General features: G+C 38.2%; 2 protein-coding genes across 10 annotated transcripts in view; one reads left to right on the top strand and one right to left on the bottom strand.

The window, feature by feature from the left end:
* LOC105728198 (contactin-4) overlaps positions 1 to 21,924 on the top strand; it is a 973,166-nt gene that overhangs the window by 693,679 nt on the left and 257,563 nt on the right. The window lies entirely within an intron of this gene.
* On the bottom strand, positions 10,587 to 12,202 carry LOC110568828 (heterogeneous nuclear ribonucleoproteins C1/C2-like). The gene has a single exon (XM_064362150.1). It carries the CDS (start codon positions 12,013 to 12,015, stop codon positions 11,134 to 11,136), a length of 882 nt encoding a protein of 293 aa, XP_064218220.1. The 5' UTR covers positions 12,016 to 12,202; the 3' UTR covers positions 10,587 to 11,133.

Raw genomic sequence — 21,924 nt, forward strand, 5'->3', positions numbered from 1 at the left:
AGACACCTGTCAAAACCAATTCCATTCACTTGCACTCACTTCTAATACTGAAGGGTGTTTTGTTATAACTTCAGTATTTTCCCACCCTTGTGAAGTAGGGTGGGAGAGAGAAATCCTTAGTTTAGGCTGTTTTAAAATGGGTATAGTAATAATAAATCCCACAAAATTAATATAAGATGTATTTATACTTTGCATTTTCAAAATATACATTCTCAAATACCAGTATTTACAGGAATGTTCCTCTAGTGAGTGAAGATTTGCAAAGCAGAGTTTAGCTTTCATAAAAGATAGGGACATCTCTGTCACACCACCAATGACCTGAGACATGTAACCTCCTTGGGGAAGTATTATTGTTTTCACTATGGTTGCTGAGGAGCAGCAAGTTCAGTTGCTGAATTATTTCCACATTATAGGCAATGAAATGAAGAAAGCTAACCTTGTATAAAATGCTCGAAACAGGAAGACAAAGTTCAAATGAAAAAAATTCACAATTAGCTTCATCCTAAATATAAATAGATTTGCTTGCTGGAAACAGAGGTCACACTTTTCACTCTTGATTCCTATCACATGTCTGCTTGTTTCTCCAAAGCTATATGCAGGCTGGTTAATCATCTTATCTATTCATCAAGCCTATTAATCTTTTTATTAACCTGTAAGACCTTGTCAGATGAGGTCCAAAAACAAGTTTTAAGACCTTGCTATTACTACTAGTAATGTTTCTCCATTTCTAGCTTTTACTTGTAACCATTTAGTTTATTGCCATCTATAATGGAACAAAGAACTTTTGAGTTTTACTTAATTTTTGTCCCTTCATGACTGATGATAGCCTTCACAAAATATGGCATGGTGTTGGTTTAATTAAAGAGTATTGAAGCTATCAAGAACCTCAGTGATTTTTCTTTTCAGTTCTTAATCACTACTATTTGAGGAATGTTTTGATAGTGTTGTTTCTTACTTGCATTTTCCAAAAATGATTTAACAGCCACATTTCCAGACCTTTGCAATCACCTCATTGCCTACCAGTATCGTATTACATTATTCCATGCTATTTAGGGAAAATAATAGAAAAAGTAACCATTTTCTGCCTTGAGTACATTTACTGACTACACAATAAGGAGAATAAAACAAAATCATGTGGAACTTCAAATTCTGAGAAGTTAAAAGTTCCCACATAACATTCAGGTAATAACCCATTCCTGTGAATGAGTCTTCAAGAATGAATCACTCAAATTCCTATCTGAGAAAAATGATCAACTACTACCTACCACATTGGTGGTATGCTATGACTAGTTGGAAATACCAAATGAAAACATGTATTGCCATGCATATTTTTGTTGTAAGTGGCATTTGTAGCTTAAAGTTTACAGCATAAGGAAAATTGACATGTTTCAAATTCACCATATTTTTTAGCCGTATTTTCCTGTACATTAATCTCTTTTAATAGTTTGGAACAAACAATGAAAACCAAGTCCCAAGTTTTACAGATTCTGAGTCTCAAAAATAATTAAATCATCAAAGAAATGTTTCTACCTCTGCAAAAAATGTCTTATGCCTGATCCATCAGTAGAAAAAGACTGACAGACAGGATGCTCTGCTGCAGCACTTCTCAGAGTATACTTAGGAGGACACTGATTCTCAGAGAGAGCAGCAATTAACAGTTCACATCTTTGTTTTCTAAAAGACTTCTGGGAGTCTTTGATGCTGTAATGTATGTTGTATATTCCCAAAAAGGAGATACAATAAATAGTAACTCTCAGTCTCTTGATGATAAATCCCTTTTTTGTTCATAGCAAATCACTGTTTTTAGAACAAACTTTGCAATAACTGTTAACATACTATAAGATAGTGGGGTGGAAGAAGAGTGAAGATATCAACTTGGGTTCTAATCCTACCTCTACCTCGAATAGGGCATGTTAAGCATATCACTTGACAGCTCAAGGCTTCAACTTCCTTCAGAGATAGAAATAAGTCATCTCTTGAGTCCTTTGAAAACTTATGTCTTTAAGTCTGTTTAGGCTTCTATAAGCTGCCGTTGACTAGGGGCTTACAAACAAAGGAAATATATTTCTTATAGTTATGGAACCTGGGAAGTACTAGGTCAAGATACAAGCAGATTCAATGCCTGGCAAGGGTCTGCTTCCTGGTTCACAGACCGCTATCTTGTCACTGTGCCCTCATATGGCGGAAGGAGCAAGAGAGCTCTTTGGAGTCTATTAAGGCACTAATCCCATTCATGAGAGCCCCATGCTCATAACCTACCAATCACCTACCAATGGCCCTACTTCCAAATACACTTTGGGGTTAGGATTTCAACAGAGAAATTGAGAGGTGGGGTGGGGACAAATATTCATTGTATAACATTTTAAAATACCATAATTCTCTGTCCATGGTAAAGAAGACTTCTATGTAATATATATATTTCCATTCTATAAGTTTTATTATTGTCTGTTAGTTTTAGTAAGAATTATCAAACCCACTGGAATATTTAGATGATTAAATAACCCAAAAAAGTTACTATTTTGAAAATATTGTAGTCATGAGCTAAGAATCTGAATTAGGCAGATTAAATACTGAAATTGGAGCTGGCAGGCTGACACTGATCTTGAAAGGCTCAGACTTTTTCCTCATGGCATTAGTTCAAACATCCATCCCCTTCTCTCTAGGGTCTGGTGCAAAGTGACATCATCTACGTCCATGTCCATTGTTTTTCCATTTTCATCTGACATTCTTCTTTCTTCTCTCCAAAAAACATGGAAAGGAACTTGTGTAACTGGGATTTGGTGAGCTCCCAGTACCTTTTTCTCACAACTCCAGTGACATTCCCACAGAGGAAGGGACTTTCCATAATCTGTTCTGTTAAATGGCAAGAAGTATCTATTTTTAGTCCTTGCAGTCTTTTTTTTTTTTTTTTTTTAGACAGAGTCTCACTCTGTCACCCAGGCTGGAGTGCAGTGGCATGATCTCAGCTCACTGCAGCCTCCGCCTCCTGGGTTCATGTGATTCTCCTGCCTCAGCCACCCAAGTAGCTGGCACTACAGGTGTGTGCCACCATGCTTGGCTAATTTTTGTATTTTTAGCAGAGAGAGGGTTTCACTATGTTGGCCAGGATGGGCTTGATCTCCTGACTTTGTGATCTGCCTGCCTCAGCCTCCCAAAGGGCTGGGATTATAGGCATGAGCCACCACGCCCAGCCGGCAGTCTTATATTAGGGTAACAAATGCGTATCTTTTGATTCAAATTTGTCTTGTATCCAAAATAGGTATATGTGATCAATGCAAAAACAAATAAAAATATATAACATTTGATTGTGAGTAATCTTTTCATTACACCTAATGTTTATGTGTTCATGATTGCAGAAAGTATAAATAACTCTTTCTTAGATTTTTCTAAATTACTTATTTTATTAATCACAGAAATAGCTGGAGAAAAGAACAGGATGTTTTATTCTCACTACAGAATTGTTGATTGGGGCTTTCTTGACCCATCAGATGCAAGGTGAAGGTTGTCTTTGTTGTTTCCCTTTAAATTGGATCCAGGTGCCTCTTAATTAGGTTAAATACTTGGTTTTGGACCAAAAATAAGGATTTAAACAAGCTACTCTATAACTTATACCAACTGAAGTTGGTAGATTTTACCTTCCTTCATCACTGCAGTTCTTTCTTAAATGGAATTATTGGGAGATGTTTTTTAAAGGATTATATCTGAAGGTTTTCTGGAAACCAAAATGTGAAAAGTTGAAGCACTCATCAGTATGGCATGACATGAATTTGAGGTTTTTTAAAGGCAAGCAAGCAGAATCTTCTGGCATACCCTAATCTAAAAATATCGCTTGATTAAATTCACTTTTCAATATTCCTTTTAATTCTATAGTATGGTTTTTAATGTGCCCTTGTTTCTCTGAGAAAAAAATGAAAAGTTAGAATCTAAAAATAAAGTCCGTACTTAATACACAAGCTAAATATACTCTCAAGTTTTCTCACTGCTACATTAATTCAATGAAATCTAATTTAGGCTAGTACCACTGTTCTGAATAAAGATGAATACGTATTACCAGTTCACATTGTGTTTTAGCATTTTTCTTTGAGACTTATCAGAAGAAATGTTAATTGCTTAAGTCCTTACATAAGATCTGGTGTTCTTTAAAGTTTTCTTGAACAGAGATTAAGGGAAAGGTGACAACTAAGTTTGCATTTATTTTTAGCTTCATTCTATTCTACTGCTGGATTCCCAAAGTAGTCAGCCTGACTTTATAGCATTCCTTGAGTTAACTTTCCAAAACCCAGATACTATGACATACCTCAGCCCCTCTTCATACTCAAATTCCTACAATAGCCATTGTTGCTTATAGGAATATTTCCAAACTGGTGAATTCTGCTTCTGCATATTGTTTTGTTATTGTTGTCTTTATAGAGATAGGGTCTTTCTCTGTCACCCAGGCTTGAGAGTAGTGCATGATCAAAGCTCACTGGAGCCTATAATTCCTGGGCTCAAGTGATCCTCCTGCCTCAGCCTCCTGAGCAGCTAGGATTATAGGTGTGCCCCACCATGCCCAACTGATTTTTAAATTTTTTGTAAATTTGGGGTCTCACTATGTTGTCTAGGCTGGTCTTGAATTCCAGACGTCAAGCTATCCTCCTGCCTTGACCTCAAAGCACTGAAATTACAGGTGTAGGACACTACTCCCAGCCCAGAATGTTAATATAAAAAGCTCCGCCAGGCATGGTGGCTCACACCTATAATCCTAGCACTTTGGGAGGCCGAGGCAGGTGGATCACCTGAGGTCAGGAGTTGGAGACCAGCCTGGTCAACATGGTGAAACCCTGTCTTTACTAAAAATACAAAAATTAGCTGGGTCTGGTGGTGGGCGCCTATAATCCCAGCTACTCGGGAGGCTGAGGCAGGAGAATCTTTGAACCTGTGAGGCAGAGGTTACAGTTAGCCAAGATCACGCCATTGCACTCCAGTCTGGGCAACAAGAGCAAAACTCCACCTGAAGAAAAAAAAAAATCCAAAGAGTTCAGTGCCCAAATACATTTAAGAAATGTTAGATTCAAGTTAAACAAGTCCCTTTACTGCAAGGTTTTCTCTGCAGTATGAATCTCCATGAGGTCAATATAGTTTTTAACCTTTCACAACTCAATCATAAAATATGGTGAAGGCATTCCTGTTTAGTAAGATTATTCTATGGAAAACAAAGTGAAATTTTAAGGTATTAACAATGTCTGTTACACTATGACCCTTACATTTCTTGCTTCATGTCTTTTATTTTTGTGCAGATACCTTACTAATGTTTGGTGACCCACTGAGTATTTTTATTTGTATAAATTTAGAAGGTACAAGTGCAATTTTGTTTTATGGTTATATCCTGTAGTGGTGAAGACTAGGATTGTAGTATAACCATCACCCAAATAATTTACATTGTACCCATTAAGTAATTATTTTTATCCTTCCCACCTAGAGTGTCTCTTATTTCACACTCTATGTTCATATGTACACATTTTTTAGCTCCCACTTGAAAACATGTGGTATTTGACTTTCTGCTTGTGGGTTATTTCTCTTAAGATAATGGCCTCCAGTTCCATTGATGTTGCTACAAAAGACAAGATTTTATTCTTTCTTGTGGCTGAGTAGTATTTCATTGTGTGTATGTGTGTGTGTGTATATATATATATGTTTATATATTTATGATTATAATACATAAATATATACATATATATATCCCACTTTCTTTATCCAGTTATTTGTTGATAGACATTTAGGTTGATTCCATGTCTTTGCTATTGTGAATAGGGCTGCTATAAATATGTGAATGCAGGTATCTTTTTCTTTTTTTTTTTGAGACAGGGTCACACTCTGTCGGTCACTCAGGTTGAAGTGCAGTGATGTGGTCTCAGCTCACTGCAACTTCTGCTTGCTGTACTCAAGCGATTCTCCCACCTCAGCCTCCCAAGTAACTGGGACCACAGGCATGCACCAAAGCACTCGGCTGTTTTTTTTTTTTGTATTTTTAGTAGAGATGGGGTCTTGCCATGTTGCCCAGGCTGGTCTCAAACTCCTGAGCTCAAGTACTCCACATGCCTCGACCTCCCAAAGTGCTGGGGATACAAGTGTGAGCCACCTCACCCAGCCAGTATCTTTTGGATATAATGATTTCTTTTCCTTTGATTATATGCCCGGTAGTGGGATCATCTGATCAAATGGTACTTCTGTTTTCAGTTCTTTGAGAAATCTCTGTACTGTTTTCCATAGAGTTGTGCTAATTGACACTCCTCTCAATGGTATATGGATGTTCCCTTTTCTCTGCATCCTCACCAGGTTTTTTTTTTTTTTTTACTTTTTAATAGTAGCCATTCTGACCAGTTGTGAGATATTTCACTATAATTTTAATTGCATTTTTCTGATGATTAGTGATATTGAACATCTTTTCATATAGTTATTGTCTATTTGTATGCCTTCTTTTGAAAAATGTCTGTTTCTGTCTTTGCCTTTTAGTAAGGTTATGTAGGTTTTTTTGTTGTTGTTGGGTTAAGTTTTTCTGTTGTTGTTTTTGAAGATTCTGGATATTAGTTCCTTGCTGGATGCATAGTTTGCAGTATTTCCTTCCATTCTTCAGAATGCCTATTCACTGTGTTGATTATTTCTTTGGCTGTGCAGAAACTTTTAAATTAAGTTTCATGTGTCTGTTTTGGTTTTTGTTGCATTTGCTTTTAATATCTTAGTCATGAATTGTTTATCTAGACCAATGTCCACAGGAGTTTTTCCTAGGTTTTCTTCTGGTATTTTTATGGTTTCAGGTATTTTTTTTTTTTTTCTACTTTGAGACAGAGACTTGCTCTGTTGCCCAAGCTGGAGTACAATGGCGTGATCTCGGCTCACTGCAACCTCTGTCTCCCGGATTCAAGTAGTTCTCCTGCCTCAGCCTCCCAAGTAGCTGGGACTACAGGTGCCTGCCACCGTGCCCACCTAAGTTTTGTATTTTTCAGTAGAGACAGGGTTTCACCATGTCGGCCACGCTGGTCTCGAACTCCTATAGTTTCAGGTCATAAGTTTTTAACATGTATCTTTAGAAAAAAATTTAAGTTTTAATATTTATGGGTACATAGTAGGTGATATTAAGCCTTTAATATATCTTGAATTTATTTTTATATATGGTGAGAGATGGGGGTCCAATTTCATTTGCTTGCATATGACAACCCAGTTTTCCCAGCACCGTTTACTGAATAGGGTATCCTTTCCCAGTGTATATTTTGTTAATTTTGTCAAGCATCAGTTATTTCTGGGTTATCTATTCTAATCTCTTGATCTGTGTGTCTATTTTTATACTAGTACCATGCTGTTTTGGCCGCTGATAGCCTGGTAGTAGAATTTGAAGTCAGGTAACGTGATACCTCCTATTTTACTTTTTTTCCCCCATAAGATTGCTTCGGCTATTCAGATTCCACAGGTTGCTTTATTGGCTCACATTAATTTTAAGATTAAAAAAAAATCTATGAAAAATGACTTTGGTATTTTGATAGGAATTGTACTGAATCTGTAGATTGCTTTGGATACCACACTGCATATTTTTAATGCCTTTTTGGCTTAGTGCATGTTGTCCTTTACCCTAACATTCTATTTGTTTCTTTCTTCTCTTAAAATCTCACTTTTTTTCAGGTCTAGACTGCATGTTATGTGATTTCTTCTTTTTTTTTCCTGCACAAAAATAATTTGCTTTCTCCTTTGTAATCTCATAGCATTTATTTACTTCAGAACCCACTGAAGTACTTGTCATTATCTGTTTTGAATTTGGTAATTGTCCACATCTCCCTATAAGGTGAGGAATTCTTTAGGGGCAGGGGCTTTATCTTAATTTATCTTTGCATCTTTTATTTCTTAGTTCTCTGCCAGACATGTAATAAACAATTATTCTGGTTGAAGAGAATCGAGTTGAATAAGTACAAAATTGTAAGTCAAGCCACATCACTCCTCTGTTCGGAAACCCGCAGTGGCTTCCAAATTGACTCAGAATAGGAACTAAAGATCTTATAGAGGTCCCCTCTCTGTCCTGATACCTCCCTGACTCCATGTCTTAACTTTTGTCTCCCTTATTCATTCTATTTCAGCCGAACTGGCTCTGTGATCTTCCTCAAACATGTTCAGGATCCTGCCTTTAAGAGCCCTTTCTTCTCCTGAATGTTTCCCCCTAAACATTCATCTGGCTAAACCCGTTGCCACCTTCAAGTCTCTACTCAAATGTCACCTACTTGCTGAAACTTACCTTGAGTCCATTTTTAAAAATTATAGCCTTCCTTCCTACACCCAGCTCTCTCAATCCCTCTTTTTCTACTCGGTTTTCCCCCTTAACACTGCATGACCTTCTAGTACACTATGTCATTTACTTTTTATCATGGTATTATTTTCCTGCCTCACCTGGTCAGATGTAAGTTCCACAAGGGCAGTTCCACAAGAGCAGGAGTATTTGTCTGTTTTGTTCATTGTTGTGTCCCAAGACCTTAAAGCAGGATCTGGACTCTGCTTTATGAACATATGTTAAGAGAACTGAATGAATGAATCCGGCTTTTATCCTATTTTCTAGTTCAGTGAATTTGTGATGTCTGTTTGTCACAATATTTCCATATAGTACTTGGTAAGATAGGGTAGCTTTTGTTAGTTTTCATTATTGAAAAATTGTTCTCTGTACTTCAGCTCACTCAAGCTGTGAAAGCAGTAAAACATTGCATCAATTAAAATATTCCAATTAACACTAATCAGGAAGAGCAATATTAATAACACAGCTGAACCAGGTTGTTGAATCTTTGTAGCCTCACATATCACTGTAGGCTCAGTATGTCAATTTCATAAGATAATTTTTCCCTGTTGTGAATCTTAGTAGAGTAATGAAGATGTTCTTTGGAGAAAAATAGAGCATTATTAAAACATGGGTCTCTGTTTTAAAAGACCGTGCTTCATTTTAAAAGACCGTGCTTCTGCTCTTCAATCCAGTATCCATTGCTTGTATCATTGTTATGAATAAGAATAAAATTTCATGGCATGTTCATTCTGTCAGACACTGAGGTAGGTTTTGGGAGCCTAAGAAATATAAGATGTTGTTTTTGCCCCCAAGGAGGTTGTAGTCTCCCCTGAAAGTGTTTTTTATTCTGGTCTAGACAATTTACTTATTATTTACTTACTAGAGGTTTAACTCTAAGCAGACTTCTTAACTTTTCTGAGTTTCAGATATCTTCCACAATTAAAGTTTTTACTTAATGCCATCTGTGTCTGCTTACTGAGATGTTTTCATAATCAAATGAGATATGAGTAAAAATGTTGGAGGATTTTTTTTTCTTTGAGACAGGGTTTCACCATGTTGGCCAGGATGGTCTCCATCTCCTGACCTCGTGATCCACCTGCCTCAGCCTCCCAAAGTGCTGGGATTACAGGCATGAGCCACAGTGCCCAGTCAAATGTTGGAGTTATTTTTTTTATTTGCTAAAAATAAGTACTATAAAAATGTAAGGAAACATCATTATTTGTCTGGTTGCTGCTACCATTATTATTACCACTACTTCTAATTTTGTTCTTGCCATTATTATCATTTTAAGTTATTACTGTTACTATCATCATCATCTTTTCTGTAATCATCATTATATCTGAAGCATGGACTAAGGCACTATATTTAACAGTGACATTTATCCAGTGCCCACCAAGTGCCCATCCCTGAAATTGATTGGTAACCCCACATTAATACTTTTGGAGTCTTTGTGGTCGTTTGTGGACATGTGAAGAGCAGCAAAATATTTGAGTCACGCAACACTTATTTTCCCAGCTGAGACTGAACAAAGTGACACTCTGCCTTCTTGTTTTAGCTCTTGGTGTATAAACAAGTGTGCTTTTTCCTATTTAGTGGCACATTGTTTGCATTTTTGTGCTTTTTTGTTGGTGATTTCATTGTTTAAAATAGCCCAAGGGAATAGCACTGAGGTGTTATCTAGCGTTCATAAGCACAAGAAAGTCATGCCTTACAGAAAAATACATGTCAGATGAGCTTCTGTCAGACACACTGTTGGCCATGAGTTCAATGTTAATGAATCAGCATTACATATTAAATACCATGTCTTCAAACAGAAACAAGTAAAACGAAGTTACAAAGTTACATATTGACTGGTTGATGAAAATGTTGTGATCAGAGACTCACAGAAACCTAACCTTGTATTTCCCCTACAGTTTAGTAGTCACTAATTCAGTGCTTGGGGCAACTTTATAGAGAACATAACTATGGCTAGTAATGTGAATTGACTGTAGACACCCAGCAGTATGGTGCTGTGGTTAAAAGTAAGACCTTGACTTAAATGAGAACACAAAACTTCTATACTTTTAGAAAAAAATGTAGGAGCATATCTTTACGACTTCAGGATAAAGGGGAATTTCTTAAGAATTAAAGAATGTTAGCCTTAAAGAGAAGATTGATGCATTCAAAGGACTGTCATTTTTTTTTTCCTGGTCTAATAAGGACTTGTTTATTTTGAAGAAAAAGGGTCCCAAACATCAGGCTGTTCCCAAAAATAACCCACAGTATCAACTTTAGAAAACAAATCTTGAGACTATAACACTAATTATTTTTCTAGAGGATGCATTTGACATGCCAACTCTCATTCACAAAAATACATCATTACATTTGTGTTGAACTGCCCCACACAGCACACTAATGTTGGGGTGTAACACACATACTTCTAACTCAAAGCTGCTTTCAGGAGCTACTCAACTAAATGAGATTGCCTTTGCAGTTAGGGAAGCAACTACTGAACATATGTATGAATGAAAAGAACTGTACTCCCTTCATAATAAGAGATTATTTTGGAGACAGTTGATAAAAACCATACATCCTTTTTATTGTTAAGTCATAAAGAGGTATCAAAATTAAAAGCAAAAATTACAGGGTAAGACTTAAGAAAACTACTAGGAGCGTCAAAGGAAGTGAAAATGGGACTAGGCGCAGGGAAATATGAATTAATGAACATGGGAAGGACAAGGATGGGGAGAACAGTGAGCATGTGCTGAAGATACTAGGGGAGAGGATCTGGTGAAAAATTTGATCTTAGACAAGCGCCTAGGTAAAGAAATAATGGGATAAGATTTCTAAACCCCACTATGTGCTTAAGAGTCATCCTTGCCATTGGCGCTGTCTCTGTCATCCTGTCCTTCCTCAGCCTCTTTTTCATCATCCTTGATCAACTCCAGCTGGTCATCCCCCCGATCTTCATTATCATCATCATCCAGTAGGTCACCCTCCTCAGCAGAGTCAGCTGCACCCCCCTCAGACTCCATTTTCACATTAGTCTCATCTTTCTTCACGGAGCTGCTGCTCTGCTGCTCTTCTGACTTATCATTCTTCATCTCTGCTGCTTGTTTGCTCTGTTCCTTTTCAGTTTTTTCCAGGTTTTCCAGGAGAGAATCCACTTTTTGTTTTATCTGGGTCAGTTCCTTCTTAATGGCCTGTAGGTCATCTCCTTTCAACTTTCCAGACTTGGAAGATCCCCGCTGTCCACTCTTAGAATTGAAGCCACTTTTGCCCCTTCGTGAGGTGTTTCCTGATACACGCTGATGTTTCGAGGGCACTACAGCCCGAGCAATAGGAGGAGGAGGAGGTACACGTGCTGGGTAACTGTACATCCTATCATAATAATCCCATTGAAAGTCATAGTCCAAGTCAAAAGAGGAGCCGTACATCTCCGCTGCAAATCGTTTCACACCTGCTTTTCCTCGGTTCACTTTTGGCTCTGCAGCCAGGTTAATATCTAAAACCTGGCCAGCAATCATCCTGCCATCCTCTCCTGCTACAGCAGCCCGGGCATTTCTCTCATTAACATATTGAATGAAGGCAAAGCCCTTATGAACAGAGCAGCCCACAATTTTGCCATACTTCGAGAAGACTGCCTCCACATCAGATTTCTTGACCACGAGAGTGTTGTGATTCCCAATGAACACACGGGAGTTCATGGAGCGAGGATCTGTCTTGTTGGTAACGTTGCTGGCCATTGTGTTTGATGATAAGGTTTCTCACAAAGCCGAAAACAGGAGGGAGGAGGGAGAAGAGATTCGATTCTGAGTCTCCTACTCCCGGGTTCTAAGTGCAGAAGCCGACTGCTGCTGGAGGTCGGCAACGCGGACACAACCGCTCAGTCTTCGTCTCTTCACAAAATGGCCAGGACTGTCATTTATCAAATAATGGCAAAGGGTGAAAAAGACAGAGATATATAGAAGAAGACATTTGTAAAAATGTAACAAATAGAGGTTCCCAAGTAAATAAAGAGTTCCAATGAGTCAGGAGGAAAAATAAAAATCTTTTATATCACTAAGTAAATGATATGAACTAGCATTTTCAGAATGATGAAATGTGAATGGCCCATAAGTATATGAGAAAACCAACTTTATTAATCATCAAAGAGATACAAGTTAGAAATCATGAATTATCATTTCAGACACTAAATCAACATAAACTGAAATCAGTTGTTGAGGAACAACAGGAATTCTCATTTAGGAAGACAAGATTGAAAATTGTCCAAACCATTTTAGGAAACATATTGTGTAAATATCTTGTGAACTTATAAATCTAAACTTGTATTTTGTAGTCTTAGATATATACGCTCTAGACCAAAGAAACTCTTGAAAATATGTGCAAGACACAGGCCTTCTATACCAGTTTAGATTATAATAGCAAGTAAGTGGGAAAAGAACTACTGATGGACAGTGGAAAGGATATAATTACTGTAGTAAATACTTTTTTCTTTTTTTTGAGACAGAGTATCACTCTGTCACCCAGATTGGAGTGCAATGGTGCAATCTTGGCTCACTGCAACTTCTGCCTCCTGGGTTCAATCAATTTTCCTGCCTCAGACTCCAGAGAAGCTGGGATTACAGGTGCCTGCCACCACACCTGGCTAATTTTTTGTATTTTTCACTAGACACAGGGTTTTTCATGTTGGCCAGGTTGGTCTCGAACTCCTGATCTCAGGTGATCCACCTGCCTTGGCCTCCAAAGTGCTGGGATTACAGGCGTGAGCTACTGCGCCTGGCAGTAAATTCTTATAAAGAAGTATTACACTACAATGAAAATGAGTGAACACAGCTACACCTGTTGAGACTGAGTCTCAAAGAAAACTATTAAATAAAAATAGCAAGTATTAGAGGAATAGCTAATACAATTCCTTTTTTTGTTTGTTTGTTTGAGATGGAGTCTTGCTCTGTCACCCAGGCCGGAGTGTAGTGGCGTGATCTTGGCTCACTGGAACCTCCACCTCCTGGGTTCAAGCAATTTTCTTGCCTCAGCCTCCTGAGTAGCTGGGATTACAGGCACGTGCTACCACACCCAGCTAATTTTTGCATTTTTAGTAGAGACAGGGTTTCACCATGTTGGTCAGGCTGGTCTCGAACTCCTGACCTTGTGATCCCCCCACCTCAGCCTCTCAAAGTGCTAGAATTACAGGCATGAGCCACCGCACCTAGCCAATTTCATTTTTATGAAGTACAAATTACTTTCAAGACCAACCAATACATTATTTAGGAATATATATATTTCTATGTGTGTATGCATATATACATACACACACACACACACACACACGTGATAAAACCATAAAGAAAAAACACATGACAAAATTATCAGGAGTGGGACTACAGTCAGGGAGGAATACATGGAGGCTTCATTTGTTACACTGGGTGTTAGGATCACAGTTGTGCACTTTTGTATTCTTTTAACTCTGCATAAACATTATTTGTTTTCTTTTGTTTGCTTAATATGTCACACAATAACAAATTTAAAATAAGGAAAAACCATCAGGTTATCTGGAGCAAGACAGTCTGAGTTAGCATTCTGGCATTATCATTTGCTACCATTGTGTACTTGAGCAAATTGTTTTGCTTTTCAGGCATCAGTTTCCTTATCTATAAAAAGGAGTATAAAAGTACCCACTTTATGGATTGCTAAGAGGATTAGATATTATGTATTGTTAATACATGAAAAACACTTAGGATAGTGCCTTGCACATAGGAAGTGCTCAATAAATATTAGCTGTAAATACTATTATTTTTACTGCAACCTTTAAGTGGCTGAATTAGCTAAGCAAGAAAGGTATAAGCATTGCTCTTATCACTTGAGGACCACAATGCCTCACCTGAGATCTGTAATATCTTCACTTGCTCACCAAAACACACCCACGTATTTTGGGCACTTTTTTTTTTTTGAGACAAGGTCTCACTGTGTTACCCAGGCTGGTCGCAAACTCCTAGGCTCAAGCAGCCTTTCTGCCTCAGCCTCCAAAGTAGCTGGAATTATAGGCACACAACACCATGCCGGGCTACTTTAGGGACACTTAAAAATGTCTTTATCAGCCGGGCGCAGTGGCTAATGCCTGTAATCCCATCATTTTGGGAGGCTGAGGTAGGCGGATCACCTGAGGTCAGGAGTACAAGACCAGCCTGACCAACATGGTGAAACCCTGTCTCTACTAAAAATAATAATAATAATAATAATAATAAAACCGGACATGGTGGCAGGCACCTGTAATCCCAGCTACTTGGAAGGCTGCGGCACAAGAACCGCTTGCAGTGAGACAAGACCGTGCCATTGCACTCTAGCCTGGGCAACACGAACGAAACTCCATCTCCAAAAAAAAAAAAGTCTTTATCAGTTGCTGTGCTGTTTAGCACCCTTATCACTGTGGCTTCATCTACAATCTTTAAAGAAGTCTGTGGAATTTCAAGTGCCACATGAGGTTTGCAGCTGTAAAGTTTCTTGTTACAGAAGAGCAATTTGAGTTGTCCTAGAATCCAGTTGCTGAAAACTGCACCAGGAAAGTTCCAAGGCAAAGAGAAACCCAAAGAAATCAAAACAGAAAATGACCTCAAGAGCAACGTTGTGAAGATGGAAAGATGACAGGCCAGTGCTCTGACGTGGAAAATGAGAATATAGCTGGATATTAGCTTCGTTCTTATTTTCGTAAACCAGAGCATGAGTAGTCTCAATATTGATAAAGTCTGGGTTTGAGTAACTCTTGAACTCACTTGAGGCCAGTGATCTCATGAGAATCCAGTTATGCCTTGTGGCAAGGTAAGACTGTACCCTGGCACTATCTGTATACACTGACCTGCAATAAAAACGATGGGGACAGTGAGCAGGGCCGAGGTGGAGATTGAGAGGAACCAGGTCATGGATGCCAAAGGGGGAGAAATTGGCCAGATTTTTATCCCAGAAGCTAAACCTAAAACTCAAGTCCTTTGATCCTCATTGTTCTGGGTCCATGTCTGTGCATATTGAATGTTGATTGAGTGATCCATGCCCAGCAGAAAGTATAGACTGTTTCTTTACTCTCATAGCACTTTCTTATGCTCTACAGCATTTACTCTATGCACTTTTACAGCAATACTCTGCATACTTTCTTTACACCTTGCAGTGGAACCATTGATGTGACTTTTCTTATATCTGGATTGTAAAAGTCTTGAGGTCAGGGACCACGTTGGATTCATCTTCCTATTTCTTACATCTTCCACACATGGCACCACAAGTAACACTGAAGAAGGGAGGCGTGTCAGACCGCACAAAGGATCATAAGTTCTTCCTAACTGAAATTCTCTGGCTTCGTGGGATTTCTGAGGCAGAAAACAGTAACTATCCATTGCTGACATAGATGATCACCATGCTAGTTTGTTAATTGCCTTCTCTTAGGAAATCAGTGTGTATTTCATATGTCTCCTCAGTTGTTTCTCCCACTTCTTCAGCAGCTTAGAAGTTTTGTTTTGCTGGGGAGCTGTATTTAACTTTTAGATGTAAAGTGAAAATGCTTATTTATTAGTTTCCTCAGGTGTTACATGAACTAAGATGACTTCCACATCAGTTATAAATAAGAAAGTACAAAACTAAATCAGGATTGCTGTGTCACTTGACACTACTTTGCGCCCTTCTTGGCAGCCTCGGTGGGGGGCGAGAGCTGAGCTGGCAAAGGGGAAAGTGGTTTATCTTCCTACACTTAGAAGCAGGATGGAAAGCAGAAAGGTTCTACTTTTATATTAATTCTTATTTCCAAGTTTTCATATTAACATCCCCTATCCAGTTTCCCTAGCTTATTTTTCTATAGTGCTTATCAATGATACTATGTGTGATTTACTTATTTTGTTTGTCATCTCTTTTACCCACATGAAGCTCTTTGAGAAGAGAGATTTTTGCTTTGTTTTGTTTTGTCAGTGATGTATCCCCAGTGTCTAAAACAGTGGCTGGCATTATGATAAGTGCTGATAGTAGGCATATTGTAGGTATTGAATGAATCTTTATTGGTTCTTAACTACCACAAAGTGCATTTAAGAGCAAGGGGCATGAGCAATGGCATTTCTAAGACTTGACAGGTTTAACACGCTGCAGCCTTTCTCTGATTCTTCTTTGTGAAACTGAGAACAGGGAAACAGCACCCATTGCAAAATCTAAATAGATGATGAATACACACATAGCTTGCATGTATATTTGATGATGGTTTTATTTTCAAAATGTAATTAAATGAGATTAAAATATATGGTTGAAGTTGCCGAAGCAACTTAAATTCAACATAAATAACAGCTGCTCCTCATCTGGGAATTTCATTTATATACAGAATTTTTTTTATGCCCTTAAAAGTTTTTAACCAGTATATAGCTAATTCAGCGCCCTGTATTCCAAGATATGCTTTATACTCAAAGATGTTGGAAAAGAGAAGAGAAACAGCCCTTGTTAAACCAGTGATTAAACAAACCAGTTACTTCCCTTACCTTTGATTTCCCTAAAATAGCTATAATGCAAAGCATGTCCAGTTTCTTAGGCACAATAAATCTAAGCATGACTTGCATTTTTAAATGCCGCCAATCCCTACTTTATTAGTTCAAAAACTTGAAACTGAGTACATAGTGAAGTGTCTTCTATTTGCTTTTAAAGCAAAATTTTTCTGCAGAGCAGGGATGGAAGTACTGATAACATATGCCTCTCCTTTTAAAGTAAGAATGAGTGCATTTTCCTCCCAAGCTTCTTGGACAAAAAAGAAATGCCTACTCTTTTGGATAGAATTAAGAGAAAGTATAACTACTTGAGCATCGATCTAGTTCCATTTATGAATAAGAAGTGAGAAACTGCTCCTCTTTCCTGAGATATTGTATCTACTGCCATTAAGTGCTAGGCAAATTTGGTAGTGAGTTCACTGCCTAGGTTTATATTCCTGAAAGGTTAATGAAATAAATGGAATGAAAAAGTTTGAGATGAAGAGATTTCTTTCATTTTGAAGCAGGGTTTTTCATGACCAATTGTACAGCTCGTAGATTTGTAGTCTGTGCGGTTTGATCATGATCTGTGGCCCTTATGTCTCCATTTAGTAATATGTTTCCAAGGCTTTTTCTGTATATTACTGACTTTATGAAGGCCTCTTGATGCATAACTTTTCAGTATTTTCTTCAGAGAATATGCATTCTGGTGTTACTTGAGTGTATCTGATTTGCCTTCTGAGGTGCCTGTTTATTAAGAAGATTGGTACAATGAATTACAACCTGCTAATTTTAATTTTCATTGGGGAGAAAAAAGGCTATAAAGTAAAAATTCAAAATGAAGAATCATATTTCTTTCTGTCAAAGCTATAATGATCATAAGTCTATTGGTTATAAAATTATCACACTAGATGAAGAAAAGATAATTGTATGATATATCACTGACTGGCTGATAACAACCCTAATCACAACTAATGGGTCCATGCAATTTGCATGGAGTTGTTTCATGTTTTCATCATCTCTGGCATTCCCTGGGGCAGGGGTGAGTGGGAGAGTGGGTGGGAGGGTATTTATTTTGCCAAGCAATAACTCCATCTCATATGCTGATTACATTCCCATCTTAGTTTATCTCTTAGCTTTGCTTTTAAGGATGGGGATGCAGGAGAGTAGCTGGCTCCATGCCCTTGACTGGACACCTTTTCTTGAAATTATTCTCCAGAGCATCCCAGACTATTGAGCATACAAATGTCCTTTGTGTCAAGATGCTAGAAAACAGTGTGTCATGAGGACAAATACAAGAATGTTCTCCCTAGTCCAACAGGTTTCACTGACCACCACTGCAGCCTGTGAAACAGGAAGAAGAGCAGTGCTCAACAAATGCTAATTATCAGACACTGTTTGGGGCATTGGCTATAGCCTGAACAAAAACTGGCAACATTCCTGTCCCACAGCGAGCTTTAATTTGGGGAGGGAGTAGTGATGGTAAAAGAGAAAGTACACAAATGAGAACCGTAGTTGCAAACGGTGATTGCTGGGAAGGGGATGTGACAGAGTAACTGGAGCCAGGTCACAGTTGACTTTACTTAAGCCCTCAGGTAAGGCTGCTCTGAGGAAGGGGCATTTGAGTTGGTTCCTAAAGACTAAACATAATGAGCCAAAGAATGGGGAAAGAGCACTCCAAACAAGGGGAACAGCAAGGACAAGGGTCCTGAGACTGGGTTAGCCAGAAGGTATTTAAAGAACAGAAAGCAAAACGTGGCCATTACAGTATAAATAAGTAAGGAGGGAAGTGGCAGGGAAGAAGGCTAGGGATGTAGGCAAGGGTTGGATCCTGAAGGGCCTTTGCAGAGCACAGTGAAGGGGTCCATATTTTATTCGGAAATTTATGAGGCTAGATGCTGTTCTGAAACCTTTGTTCCTCTTTGTGTCGCGTAAGTATGAAACCAAAGATAGAGAATGCAGCTGCCTAACCATTAACACTCCTGAGTCAGGATGATATGGGAAAAGAGATGAGCTCCCGTAGAGAAAAATGCTGGTAATAATAGCTTGCATGTTAGGGCACCTGTCTCTGAAGGAGAACAACATTATTAACGATGCCATATTTCACTAATTGCAGTAACCTCTTGAGTTAGATAGGTGTACATTTTTGTGAAACACACAGGGAGACTCAGACATTTTAAATTGAGTTGTTCGTTGGCCTCTTAAATGGCACAAAGGTCTAGATAAAATAGCATATGTCAAAGAAATGAGGAAAAGGAAAGAACTAAAATGAGAAATAAAAACAGCTATCAGGAATGCCGTATGCTTACAGAGAAAAGGGCAGCCAAGCGACCTTATTTTTTGTAAAGTCTAGAAAATAGTAGTTGAGGGGTGAAAAAGTGTGAGAGTCAAACAGACCATCAACAAATATGGTTTCATCCCTGTTATTTAATTTGATGTAGAATAGATGTTATATTATAGGGACTTCTGAGTTGGGAAAATCCGGATTCTAATCTAAGCTCTTGGATGTTTATTTTTCTTTCTGTTAAATGAGAATAGTAATAGAACCTACCTCAAAGAATTATGGTGAAGATTGAATGAATAAATACATAGAAATTGAGAAATTGTTATTTAGCTATGCTGGGTGGAACTGGCCTTAGCATTCTTCCAAAAAGATAATATTTAGAAAGTGGTTAAATTGCCAAAGTTAAGAAGCCTTCTTAACATGTAATATTGATTATGCTATTTTTAATTCTTGCCTAGGTTTTGTTCCTGGAAACAAAGAGTGATGTATGATGTAGTAATGTAGTGCAAGATGAGAAAGAGGAGAATAACCTCCCATTTTGCTAAATACAGGATTGCTGACCCTAGGCAAATTTGTCTTTAGCAGTCTCCACACACCACTTTCCTCATCCAGTTTTTTAAGTCATTATCCTTCTTGAACTTTCTCAGCTCTACTTTGCCTTCTCCACTACTTCATAGATTAAATTTTTCTTTGATTCTTCTTTGGTTATTCAAAACTCATATTTGAAGACTCCATACTGCTCTTACTTACTCGTTAAGTGAAAGCAACCTGATTGAATTAATTCACTCTTCACTGAAAATGATTAATAGCAAGGTCATACTTTTGAAGGTACTTATGGTTAAAAGTGATATTTTTGTAATTCCAAGGTAATATCTAAATTGTAAGGTTTTATTTGGTGTGACCCAACACCATGAGAAAAAACTCAGACAGTTGGAGAGAGAACACTGTGAGGGCTGGAATCAGCACCTGGCACAGCTCTGAATATTCCTTCCCTTTTACTCTGAAATAAGTGTATTAAGGATTTTCATAGTGATATTCATGTCATGGCTGCAGCATTAGAGACTCTGAAAAAAAAAAAAACCAAACAAGTTTAGAAGCCATTTCTGTGAGAGTCATTTGTAACTCAAGTGTACATTAACTTAGAAATACTAGTAAATCCTTTTGTTAACTATACAAAAATCTCCAGGAAAGAGCTTTGCTTTTCTCTTCAACACAAGCCAACACCTAGCATAAGATTTTGGTCCCAGCCAGGTACAGTGGCTTACACCTGTAATCCCAGTGCTTTGGGAGGCCGAGCCTGGCAGACCACTTTAGGTCAGGAGTTCCAAGACCAGCCTGGCCAACATGGTGAAACCTCATCTCTACTAAAAATACAAAAATTAGCTGGACATGTTGGTAGCGGCCTGTAATTCCAGCTACTTGGGAGGCTGAGGCAGGAGAATCGCTTAAACCCAGGAGGCAGAGGTTGCAGTAAGCTGAGATCATGCCACTGCACTCCAGCCTGGGCAATAGAGCAAGACTCAGTCTCAAATAAATTTTTTTTAAAAAGAGATTTTGGTTCTTTACTTTAGAGTGCCGACAAACAGGGGTAATTAATGTCAGGTTTTTTTTTTTTTGTTTTTTTTTTGAGATGGAATCTTGTTCTGTCACCCAGGCTGTAATGTAGTGAGGCAATCTCAGCTCACTGCAACCTCTGCCTCCAGGATTCAAGCGATTTTCCTGTCTCAGCCTCCCAAGCAGCTGGGACTACAGGCACGCGCCACCATGCCCAGCTAATTTTTATATTTTTAGTAGAGACAGAGTTTCACCATCTTGGCCAGGTTGGTCTTGAACTCTTGACCTTGTGATCCACCCACCTTGGCCTACCAAAGTGCTGGGATTACAGGCGTGAGCCACCACATCTGGCCAATGTCAGGTTTTTAGAATAGCCATAGGTTTTCTTTTGTTTTGCTCAGTTACTAGAGAGAAAAAATAGCTGATACAAACACTTGGTACCAAAAAGGAACTCAAAAATTTTTGCTGAATATTACATAAACAAATGAATAACATAAAAAACAGCAAGACACTGGCATGCATAACTATTACTACCTTATGATTTTTTATATATATGTAGATGTATGTGAATTTCCCTTTATATCCATCTTATTTCCACTTGGTATAGAGTATGTATTCTAAAACTTTACAATTGGTGAATAAATGTATATAATCAGTAAATAATGCTCAATCTTTTATTTTTGTTTACAAAATCACTTTTTTTTTTAAATACAGAGTCTCAATCCGTCACCCAGGCTGGAGTGCAGTGGGGCCATCGTGGCTCACTGCACCCTCCACCTCCTAGGTTCGAATTCTCCTGCCTTAGCCTCCTCAGTAGTTTGGACTACAGGTGTGTGCCACCACGCCCAGCTAAATTTTTTATATTTTTAGTAGAGACAGGGTTTCCCCATGTTGGCCAGGCTGGTCTTGAACTCCTGACCTCAAGCCATCTGCCTGCTTTGGCCTTCCAAAGTGCTGGGATTACAGGAATTGAGTCACTGTGACCCACCAAAAATCACATATTTTTACATCCTTTAAAAAAGGTAATGGGTCATTATCATCAGCAGATTGACAGAAAACCAAATACCACATATCAGTTGTAAGTGGGAGCTAAATGATGAGAACATATGAACACATAAAGGGGAACAACACAGGAGGAGGAAAAGGATCAGGAAAAATAACCTCCTGACAAAAGTTTAGCTATGTAACAAACCTGCACATGTCCACCTAAACTTAAAAGTTTTAAAAAAGTAAACTATTAATTTTACTGTTTCAGAAGAGCAATATTTTTCACCTTTATATTAAAAAGTAACACAGGCTTTCTCAGACCAGAAGATCATAGGAAGAATTTCTCA

The sequence above is a fragment of the Aotus nancymaae genome, unplaced genomic scaffold (genome assembly GCF_030222135.1).
Source record: "Aotus nancymaae isolate 86718 unplaced genomic scaffold, 86718_ANA_hifiasm-v0.15.2.pri h1tg000046l, whole genome shotgun sequence".
Classification (NCBI taxonomy): domain Eukaryota; kingdom Metazoa; phylum Chordata; class Mammalia; order Primates; family Aotidae; genus Aotus; species Aotus nancymaae.